The sequence below is a fragment of the Sinohyriopsis cumingii genome, chromosome 10, assembly GCF_028554795.1.
Source record: "Sinohyriopsis cumingii isolate HCF-2022 chromosome 10, ASM2855479v2, whole genome shotgun sequence".
NCBI classification, from domain to species: domain Eukaryota; kingdom Metazoa; phylum Mollusca; class Bivalvia; order Unionida; family Unionidae; genus Sinohyriopsis; species Sinohyriopsis cumingii.
Window position 1 is genome coordinate 38,772,559 of NC_142970.1, and position 12,613 is coordinate 38,785,171.

At 33.9% G+C, this 12,613-nt stretch overlaps 1 protein-coding gene across 1 annotated transcript in view; it reads right to left on the minus strand.

The window, feature by feature from the left end:
- Positions 1-2,120: 2,120 nt before the first annotated feature.
- Positions 2,121-12,613, minus strand: part of LOC149789901 (uncharacterized) — a 68,343-nt gene continuing 57,850 nt past the window's right edge. Inside the window, exons 9-11 of the mRNA XM_089971977.1 lie at positions 6,571-7,146; positions 6,037-6,061; positions 2,121-2,966 (exon numbers count right to left, since the gene is read on the minus strand). Of these exons, the coding sequence (XP_089828103.1) occupies positions 2,320-2,966; positions 6,037-6,061; positions 6,571-7,146 (1,248 nt within the window). The 3' untranslated portion in view covers positions 2,121-2,319. The remainder of the gene's footprint in view (positions 2,967-6,036; positions 6,062-6,570; positions 7,147-12,613) is intronic.

Genomic DNA, 12,613 nt, shown 5'->3' on the forward strand with positions numbered 1-12,613 from the left:
AAACTATTGTTAAGTTTGGCCGAATTGTATTTCGAATTGGGCCGAATTGTCTTTGGGCCAAATTCACTATAAACCGGCATAAATGATACAACTTTCCCATCTCTCCCCTATTCATTCCCACAGATTAAATACAATTTATTTCTGGTAAACATGGTTTTTCGGAAAAAGAAAGAACGCTTTTTTCCATCATCACTCTTTTGGTTAAATCCGAATGCAACACAGTGCACCATATTTTCTGTACAAAAGCACGATCGTGTGCTATATCACATAGACATTTACGTGGGGAAATTAAGCACTTGAATGGCTAGGTTGAATAGAAGGGATAAATGTACGTCATATCCGGTTTTGGCACGCGGAAACTACCGATTGTTTATGGAGATTGCCAAATAATTTTTTCATTTTATAAAGCGGAGTTTTAAGTCTAATTAAACATTTTTATGGTGTGCATACATAACCAATGCGTTTTGTTTGTAACTATAACAATATCACACGTTTGTACAATATAGGTGGCAGGTGACCTTTAAGTAAAGGTAATTCCACTCAAATTGCAAGATTTCCGTATTAAGTAAAGGTAATTCCACTCAAACTGCAACATTACCATATTAATTAAAGGTAATTCCGATCAAACTGCAGCATTACCGTATTAAATAAAAAGTAATTCCATTCAAACTGCAACATTACTGTATTAAGTAAAGGTAATTCCACTCAAACTGCAGCATTACCATATTAAGAAAAGGTAATTCCATTCAAACTGCAACATTACTGTATTAAGTTAATGTAATTCCCCTTAAACTGCAATATTACCATATTAAGTGAAGGTAATTCCACTCAAACTGCAATATTACCATATTAAGTTGGATAATACCACTCAAACTGCAACATTGCCATATTAAGTAAAGGTAATTAAACTCAAATTGCAACATTACCACATTAAGTAAAGGTAATTCCACTCAAACTGCAACATTACCACATTAAGTTAAGGTAATTACACTTCAATGTAAATTAAAGCAGCACTAAAATCTGTCATCGGAGAAAAGAGTAAAGTGCACATGGGCAAGATATCGATGGGTTGGACCAGGGCATTCAGGTAATCCATTACCATCCAGTTAAAACTGTCATATGATCAATTCTCAACATATTGTCTGGGAAAGAAACAGCTAAGCAATATCAATAGTTTACTTGTTTCTGATATTACACCAGACGATTTGATCATATTATCTTTATTCCTTTCATTTCCACCTTTGTTACTTCCATCCTCTTTCATTTCCATTAAGATGCAGTCACTTTCTTTCTTCATTTATTCATTATATCTTACAAGAAGGCAGCCATGCATTTTCTTTTTCTTATCTTCTAGTTCTTCTTCATTCTTTCTTTCATTTAGATATGCATTTGTTCCTTCCTTCCTTCTGGCCATTTGTTGCACATTTGATAACACAACATCAAATCATTATATCATCATATCATTATATTGAAAGAAAAAAGAATAAACTCAAAACATTTAAACAAAAGCAAAAAATGTCTTCCAGAACATATATATCTCAAGTGAATGATATAAGAAAAATGATATGAAATATTCTGACTTTGTAATAAGCAGCATACTAATTTTCAAGTAAAACATCAATGAAACAAACTGTTATGGTCAAAGAAACAAACTGTCAACGTCAATGAAACAAATGTCAATGGAATAAACTTGTAGAGTCATATAATGAATTGTTAGTGCTGAAGGTCATGTTTCATAGATTTTTCGAATCCATGTGAATCTGTATAGGGTGAGACTGTTGAGCTTTATTACAAAATCCTTCAATTCAGGCACATGTATGTAGGATCTGGCAGAAACTTGCCTCATTGTGAACAGATGTTCCTTCTGTTTGTATGCTAATACGGTTGCTGAAAATCAAGGCCAGGTATATTAGTGACTGATGTTCTATTGAACTGCTAAGTGGAATGAAGGACATATGTAGTTAAGACTAACTTTTCTGAAAGTTTTCATTCAATTAGTGGTCAGTCCTTCATGAATTAATTTTCTTTCTTCATTTCAAAGACATGTGTGTCTGTGTCTATAATTACCTTGATTGAGCTTAATTTTGTATGAGATTGTTCATGAAACTATTGTGCTGACAGTTTAATTTAAGCACAGTTCATGACTCAAATTTCTGAAATGTACTATGTTGTATTATTTTAAAACAAATCAGTTTATGTCTAAATTTCTGAGACTGTTCCTTCAAGTACATTTATGTCTATGACTCAGTAGTTTAAGATTGTTCCTTTATGTTCATGCACATCTTTTTTATTCTTCCTTCAACTAACGCAGATGTTTCTTTATGCCTCACTTTTAGAAGATGTTTCCTTTGATTCTAGTGCTTGAAGTCTTGATTTCACATCCTGTAGTTCATCTTCAACTGTTTCTATCCTGTAGAACCAAGCTTTGAGTATATCGAGGTAGGATCCAGCAGGGATTGCACTACCATAAATGCGCTGAATCTCCGATGATATCCGAGTCTCAAAAGCAGGGTCTCCACACTGCTTACTCAAGGCCATCAATTTAGAACTGATACTGTTCCAATACGTCTGGTAGTCACTGGTACTGATCTTGCATGAACTGGCATGACCAAAAATGTTGTTTCTGTCATCTCTCAAAGATTTTATCAGGTTCTTCTCCTGTGTTCCAAGTGCAGGAACAATGTTTTGAAACAGGGCAGACAGGAGAGTGATATCATAGGCATCTAAGCAGGTATTTCCTCCACTCGGTGGAAACAAGATCACCATCTGTGACAGATTGAAAATCCTCTTAAGATTTTCAATACATGTCTTGTTCTTGGCAAGATACTGATCCACAGTGCAGGTGGAAGTGACTGTGTGAAGAAAAAGTCGTCTCAAGACCTGTGCTCCAACATCAACCAAAAGATATGCGATGCACATGAACCTGTCAGTATCACTGATTGGTGGGGATGGCATAGGACTTGAAGCTGGAAGATGGAAAAAAGTTGCCGAGAAAAATACAGCACAAACAAACTCTGAATTTGAATGTATATGTTTTTTTAAAGCTATCATTTAAAAGTTAATTAACAAATGCAAAATATAAGCAGACACAGCTAATAGATAAGCAGCACTTGTAGGATACTGAGGAATATTTATGTCAGGATGCTATCAAATTAAACATTGATAATTTTAGTTGATTTTGGGCTGGTTCTATGTTTTCTACTTTTCATAATGGCGGTCCTATCTGATGCAGAACATCACAATTTATATAAAGCTGAAAGCCAGGGTGTTTTCTGCAATATTTTAGCAAAACTATGTGAAATAATGCTGTCTTTATGAATAAATTGCTTTTAATTTTTTTTAAAAATTGTTACAGCAATGGTGGCAATATTTAATTCTGGTCTGGCATAATTTATATAAATCATGAAGGTCATCTATGCTACAATTCTTTTACATAATTTGGTTAAATTCTGTTAAGAGATCTTTTAGAATAAGCTGTTTTAATTTTTCTTTTCCAGTGAGAAGCAAGCATTTGTAAAACATATACATGGATGATACAAAGTAGGCCAGAGTTACTAAAGTTTGAACTGGTATTGTAGTTGCATGCAGAACGGACACATACACAGTTTCATGACTTCATTAGCACTAATGAGAAAGTGACACATTTTATGGTGTACATTTAGTTAACACCTATGCTGCCAATGTCAAAAGATAAGCTCTCCTACCCTTCCTTGCTGGTCAGCTAACAAGAGATCTATGAACGTAGAATTCATTTTTGTCGTATCATTTTACCTTTGACCTAATATCAATTTGTCTTAGACAATGTCCAGATATACCCATATTCTTAGTTTATTTATATCAATAATAATATGCTCTTTAAGAGGAAACATGAGAATCATTTAAGTGGCAAATTATTTTTCTATTAAATGTGGGTTTTGCAAAAATCCATTCTGGCAACTAGCAAATATTTTATGTATTGTAAACTCAAGGCTATAATTTGAATACTGCATGTGTCTGAAAAAAGGGCTATCTAATACTGAAGATCTCAACGAACTGAACAATGTCTTTGTGTGTCTTGTACTCTACAGTCAAACTACCATTAGCATAAGAAAAACTGTTTGCTCAATGAAAAATGTACAAAAACGTCTATCTATCTATCTAGCTCTATGAATCGTGAAACAACATTTTATATTTCGGTTTGAAACTGATACTTTCTCTGCAGATTCAAGGTTATCAACAGGTTTTGTTTGTGCAATCTCTGTCGGCTTTTTTGATACAGAACAAAATCTAGAATAGGAATGGATAATCATGATGTTTTTATTGGCAGCTACGCATAAAATTGCTTCTCCATATGAAGTGCATAGTTTGAAGTTGAAATGCATATAAATTATGCCAACTGTAGGGTAAACAGGTCTAGAATTCCCTCAGCAAACTGGAGCTCTGATTAGCACCATTTTCATTTCCGATCAACTAGACATCAAACAAAGTCTTTTACTGCAGTACCATGTCAATATGACTATCGCCATATCGCAACCATTCAGACAGAACAGTGATAACAAGATTTGTTTAATTAATTCCATGTTGGCCATGCTTGGGTTTAGATCAGCACTATGTTAGTCTAAAGTCTGATCGACAATGTAAGACGTCTTAGTGCAAACTCTGTTTTAATATGACCACCCATTCAAGAGAAGCAGAATGATTTTCAAGATACATGTAGTCACCATGACATAAATATTGGAAGCAGGATTGTCATAATTTTTATTTCAAACTATCCAAACAGCATAAAATATCTTTGAGTGAAAACCCTTAACAATATGACCATTAATTCAGCATAGGTAGTGATAAGAATTCGAGGTAGCTCTTACATGGACTACTGGTATAGTAGATCTGCAAATGCACACTAATTTATGATCATCTATCCAGCATAAGAACTCTTCTAATGAATATCCCATGTTAATATACCCATCCAATGATGATGATTAGTGATAATATTTTCTAGACAGCCACTGTGGTGACCACGTTGCATTTCAAATCAACATATTTTCTTTTTAGGGGCAATTATACATCGTTAGTAGTCCATTTGTGAAAAACCTTAGTTGCCATATCTCGATATGGCCATCTATTTTGGGGTAGCAATAAACATGACTTTCAAGATGTCCACAACTGTGGCAACGTTTGATGTTAGATCAGCACCAAATTATTGAAGAGCAGTGTGACAGAGTCACATGACGATCAAACCATCCAGAGTACCAAAATAATATTTTCACTACATCCACCTTGATGGCTACGCTGAATATTAGTTTCATTTAGGACCAATCAGAGATCATGTAAAGTGTTTTAGTGATAAGAAACTTGTTGTGATGGACGGACAATAGATGATCACATATGATCTTCTGGTCTATGCTTTTTTCAATATATCTGCATCACCTCTTATGCATTAAATCTGTTTTATGTGTCAGGCTTGGAATCTAGTGTTGGGCAAATCCCATGATGAAGTGTCCTGGCTGAAACAATATAGGATGCAAAAATAGTGGATTCCTGACGAGACGCAAAAGTGACATCTACTTTAAGTCATTTGTACATGATAACCATAGGTCACAAAACGCACTTTAAATTTACACATGTCCAGAACTAATTTGATTAAAAAAATTTACATAACTCAATTTTAATATCGACAAAATAACACATATATTTATGTAAATTCCTCTTAGTTTCACTTTAAGAGCTAAGCTCATAAAGTTGCATCGCTTTTAGAGAATAAAACTCCAGTACATTGGAAGAACTGTTGTATGCATTTCTTGAAAATGAAGTGGAAACAAAGGCAAAATATGACGGAAGCAATACCTATTTCTTTAGGTGGCTCTGATTTATAACTGTACGGTAATTTCATTTAATGTTTATTGATAATTAACGAACAGAAATCATAATGAATATGAAAAACAATAAAAAGATATGATGAAAGAAAGAGTTTGATAGTCTCAGCATAGAACTGATGGCAATAAAAACAATGATGAACTGACGGCGATGAAAACAATTACATGGGTATGTAATACTTACAAAGCTTTACTTCTAGGGAAGTTTCCTGGAAAGTAGTTCAAATAATATTGTAATATTTAAAACTGTCTTAATTAAAATATATTTATCACACTTGTTGTATTATCCTTAACTGATAAAAATACACAAAAGCAGAAGGTTTGTCTCTCACTAGTGGTTATTCATAAAGTATCTTAACATTCAAGCAAACCAGGTATTATCATGAAAGATGAACGCATACAAGAATCCAACAGAATTAAATTCATTTAAGAAGTTTTATGAATAATTACTAAGTTTTGTTGCATTAAATTACATTATTATTCAAGAGGCCAATACGGTTGACAGCTTTCCAGCAATATATTTTTGAAGAACATCAAACTGTGGCAATATATATATATATACACACACACACACACACACACAGAGCTTTAGCAAGACTTTAATAAAGAATTTTGCAAGACAATTACAATCAATTTTCATTCTGAACTCAAAGGTGGCAAGGACTAACAGCTATTATATTGATACAGAAATAAATGGAACATCTTTGCTTTTACTCACCTCTTCCTGGAACCAAAATTTTAAAAGTTCTTGTGATGCAAGTGCATGACTTTTGTCATGGGAATGGCAGACTGCATTTTCTTCCTTCTTGAGCACTGACACAGCAATCAGGCCCTTAGGGCTCTCTGCATCAGAGTCAGGGCACTTTATATACTGATCAAACTTCAGGCTCTGGCCCAGATTTCCGATTATCTTTGTCAGATTTTCTGAGATGAATGCTCTGGCTTCTGTGCAAATCACTGATGATCTGTCCATATCACTGACCCCCATTCTTGTTACTCGAACAAAGATTATGTAGTTCCTGAAGTACAGGGTAAGTCGGTGCTGACGTTCATGGTCGAGGTCAAAATCGCAACAGCCACAGAAAATTTGAGTTTTGTCATTTTGTGTGGCAATTTGCCAGTGTGACACACAGGCAGCAAGCAACCTGTGGAACACAGGTGGTGGCAAAAACTTCCCTGTAAATTCGAAGCAAAGTAATGATGTCTTCTCCATCTGAGGATTTTCGCCAGGACAGATAACTTCTTTTGGCGCTGCATCACGGAGCATACAGGGGGCGAGATAATAACTCTCTTCCTGCAAAACAAAGAAATGGCACAAGAAATTACTACTAATATGTGTGGCAATAAAGTGCTATCTCATCTTAAAAGGAGTAATCAATATATTTCATGCAATAATGACAGTAAACCTTATTCTTTCTACTTACTGGGATCTGCAGTTAGTTAAAATTAATGTTACAAATTGGATGATTCCATGTGGATTAATATGCGAATGCAGATACAAAACAAAATGATAAATTATTTATACACAATATTAACATCAACCAGTTTACATCACATGTTGAGTTTTCACTGAAAGGTCAAAAAGTCAAGTTCACAAATTCTGAAAGCTGTATTGCATCATTGTAGAATTCCTCTTTCAAAAGTTTGAAAATGCAATTGTTTTGTCATTTTCCTGTAAAAATATACTCTTCAATTTAATAAAATCCATCTTTTCTAACATTTTTTTGTTATATAACATCCATGAGTCACATCGATAAAACCTGTTTCAGTTAAATTTTCGGGCCATGTTTGTTTTCAATATCAACTGGTCTATTAAATATGTGTATTATACTATAAGGACTATGTGACACATTATTTCACTTTCAAGAAACCAGTCTGTTTTCTTAGAAACGTGTCAAGTACAGTTACTATAAACAGAAAATAAGGAAATGGATGTATATAACCAAAGGACATTTAAACAATATTAATACATTTCCCACAGTAAACCTATGCAAAAAACATGATATTAAAAATTCAATAACTTTAAACTTCTGAGTGCTCACGATCGAACCTATATTTATCAGTATAGATGAAACCTGCAAGGAATATGCATAGAACAAAGGATATGATCTGTGTCATTTTCTGGACCTACATGTGTTTTAAACATTTGCTTTCAATTTCTCTCGAAAGAGTCAGGTCCTAATTCCAGTAAAGAGTGTTCCAAACTCAAGACTTATAAAGGACTGAAAATCAAGCAATAAAACAATGTCTCTATTTTTTCAGTTACAACTAGGATGAGCTCTCAAAAGATTATTTTCCTTAAAATATAACTTTCATTATCAACCAGTCCTGTACAGCCAAACCCATATATACTAAATTTTATTCACCCATTTCCTGACTCGTTCCCATTTTTCCATAGCCTGGAATGCTGTATTATTGTGATACTTAATACTGTTATCAGTACATATTAAAACTGTTTTGCCATTGCTGCTCACTTATGATTTGTAAAGTTTCTATGACTTTCCCTCTTTCTATTCCTATAAAAAATCGTTGTCAATCAAAGCATAGAAATGTAAATAAAACAGCAGATGGTGGCTGATCCAGATTAACGTACCATGGGAAACAACTCTATATTCTCGTGGTATTAGCCTAACTTAAGTATGGTAGCACGCACATATAATAAACATAAATTCCAACTTTTCTATGAGAAAGAGTGTTCACGCGTGCAATGGCAGAATATTTCCACATAAAACAAAAGGATCCAATGAGTAAAACAAACACAAAAAAGTAATTGAAGTTTGAAATCCATGAATAACAACATTACAAATTATAAACAAATATTATTTAACTTTATATGAATTTGAAATACAATGTGGACAAGGAAATATAAAACAAATATTATTAATAGTATTATTATTATGGAAATAATACTGATTTCAACAAAGTTTAACTATTATAACCAATTTATGTACAATAAGTATGATCTTAAGCAACATCGTGTCGATTCTGGTCCATATTGGCTACCACATAATTAAATTCCAAGCTTAGCCCTGTAAGGACATGTCACCATTGGTAGATGACCTAAAATCTTTGAATATAAGATGATTTAAACTGATTATATTTTGCAATCAAAGCCAATGCAGGTATAGTAAGTTCAACAGGAGTTTTGTATATGATGATTAACAGAATTGCATGCACTTTATAAAATAGTGATGTTCATTGTTTGCCAGTGTAAACTTATAAACATTTTAGAGAAATCTGTGCTATAACATATTTGCATCCTTGCAGGCTCAAGCTTTACCTCTGTAAATGACTGCTTGTGTCCAAAATTTAATTGGAAAATCCAGTTTGCTGCAATAATATAAAGCCCTTGATAATACAGTGATGGAATCTACAATTAGTACAGTGTGTCAGAAATGGTCACACACACTGAAAATATAAGACGAGTAGATGGAGTTCTACAATAGATGGATGTCACATGAGATGAACCTTGAACTGTACTCATTATTTTGTGCCCTGCTTGCTCCTGTTGTCATCAGATATAATCTTTGATCTGAACTTGGAAACATTTTTTATTTTATATGAACTAAACAGCTACCCTATAGCAAATTTTATTACCCAGGTAATTATGAACAGGTGGATACCCTAGTACCCGTTGAAACCTTTATGCATATCTATCAACAAAAACACATGTTCATGAGGTTATGTAACATACAACCTTGAGTCAGTTTCTATATCATACTAAGTTTTGTGTACTGGAACAGGGAGATATATTTAATGGATTTCAGATCCTGGTTATGGAAATATGTCATTTATATTACATAAAGTCATCAGACAAGGACCATAAAAGTAAACAACTGAAATTGCAGTGCAGCAATTAAAGCACAATGAACAATTGATAATTAATAATTTTAGCCTCCACCGTGTCTAAAGATAACATTGGTATTAATACAAACTTTACTATGGCATACAGCACAAGCCTGGGGATGGTGTACTGAAGCATGCTTTAAATATCACTGTTATTTTAAATTGAAGGTCTAGCCCATCATTACTGTAAGTCTGTTCACTTAGACATTTAAGTGATTCCCAGTATAGTAAATTAAATGAAACCATCTGACTTGAAGCCTCATGTTTCAACAGTCCCAGCTGTTGCGCAGCAATTAACAGTAGAAGCTTGTTACTCATTTGATAATTGTGAAAACTGAATTAAATATTCACATAATTCCAAGACTATTCTCTATCCCATTCTCTTTTGTTTCATAGCCTGGGGACATGGATCACAAAACCTGAAATTGTCAATGGTCTGAAAGAAATTCTGTACAAAGATCACCAGTTCCACTCTGCCCTGAATTCATATGTTGCTGTAGTTGTCTGTCTTTGGCAATTTTGCATACATGTCTTGCTCCCTCTCAAAAGCATGTGAGAATTTGGTAATCTGTATTGTCTGTTGACTTTTCACACAGGATCAAACCAGGGCTGGATTAAGGCATTTGGGGGTCCTGGGCACAGCCAACATAGGGGCCTATAGCTATCCTGCGTTGTCCAAAGATATGGTTATAGTACTACTAACAACGTTGCAGGTGATATCAGATGATCTTATACAGGGCTCCTTGATCCTTGGGGGCCATGCCTGTGAAATCAGATAATCATAAATGTGGCCCCTTGAGCCTCGGGGGCCATGTGCATGTTGCCCACTTTGCCCTATGGATAATCTGACCATGGATAAAACTTTTATGTCGTACTTTCATGTTGTTGAGAGTCGTTTAGCCCTGACTTTAATCAACCTTTTTCAATCCTTTCAATCCCACTCATGGTTGAATAAGATAATTATGACAACCGCTCAATCACCATGTTGTGAATTGAACCTACAGTTTATTTTAAGGTGTCAGTAATGTAAATATATTAATATACATGTAGGTAATAAATCTTTGGCAGCCATGGGAGTTTAACAAAATAAATTTGCTTCAGAAAGACATGGTTGCAAAGAGAACCATGTTTTATCATGACATGCTTATAAAGAAAACCACATTTTGTTGTGAAATTTGATTGGATATATTTTACCTCCATCTAAAAATCCTTCTTAAGTCTGTTAAAAGAAGCAAGTGTGTTTTTATACCCTTCCCCAAATTAAGGTTCTGACGTGATGGAGGAATTTTATAGCAGAGTAATGTCTTCCCTCTAATGAAGTATATAACAACACTGAAATTAGAATGTACACAACTCTGTGTGTCAGCAATACGTAAAACAAAATTATCAAGGCCCACAATGCCGACAATTTTCTAAATGTGTGATGAGAAGTTTTTGAGATGTTTTTATTTTCACCAGCGGTAAACATATCCAATTGCACATTTGACACAACCGTCTTCATATCAGGATGCTGTGTCAAAAGTGTGAAAAATTTGGTGAGTGTTTTTAAAAATAAGTAATTCAGAGGTTTTTCTACTTTTAGTAACTGGAAAAAAATATAATGACATAAACTTGTCAGAATGCTGTCTCACTGTTTAGTTCAAGTCAAGTATAACAAACATCAATAAGAACCCTCTCAAGTCTGAACAATACATCTTGAATCTAGATGGAGCAATGTCAAATTAATCAAACTAATTGCTGCACTCCTCCATGCCACCCTCCATATTAGTGATTGTGAGCTCAGTTCTTTTAATGGGATTTTTCTTGAAAACATTCATACTGACAACTTTTTATAAACTGAGGCAAATTAGAATAAATCAAAGTAAGCCCATCCATCAGAAATTTTCTTAACATCCTTCCCCCTCCTTATAAATCCACATCCAGAACAGAACGAAATGAACCTTTGGTAATAAAAGTTAGTAGCACAGGCCACATGGTATGCTATGACCATGGCAAGAACCCTGACAAAATCAAAATTTTATGTTTTGTAAAGGGTAAAGATAGTGCAACAAAGAAGATATTTCAAAATTTACACATGTTGAAAGAGAGAGATGTTAGATAGATAGATTGATAGAAAGATTGATGCTGATTATCATATATGTTTGCTTTTGAAAATTCAGATGGCTACTCAATATAAATTGTCCAAGACATATTGGGAAAAAAAAATAACCACAACATTTTTCATGGCACAAGTACAAAACACCAAGAAATTTAATTCAGCATAAAGGTTGGGGAAAGTTTTCACTTATCTGCATTAAACCTGACTCTTTCAAAAGCAAGCCATCAAAACTTAAATTCTGTGAACCAAAACGTGTATAGTTAGTTTGTGAGTATCAATAAAGAAGCAATGCAGATACATAAGATAATTTTTAATGCTTTTGTGATTACAGTGTATTGAGCATAATGATGATGGTGTCAGAGGTTATGTTTCTGTTTCAAGTCCTTAATTATGACAATAATTCAGAGGAAGGTCAGACACTATGCTCAGTAAAACCGCTAGTATTGAAATACATCCTATCATTAAGTTTCATGTCTCAAGGTTGGACAGCCTGTAATAATGTGAAATACATCCTATCATTAAGTTTCAGGTCAGACACTATGCTCAGTAAAACCGCTATTATTGAAATACATCCTATCATTAAGTTTCATGACTCAAGGTTGGACAGCATGTAATAATGTGAAATACATCCTATCATTAAGGTTGGACAGCCTGTAATAATGTGAAACAGACACTTACTTTGTACCATGCGTTAAATGACAAATGTATTTTTCATAGGGTGTAAAAGTAATTTTAATTATGCAAAAGTTACCCACATATATTGTTTTCTTTTAAACGCTGAAAAAAACCCTGACCATCTGCTTGATGCAAATTCATA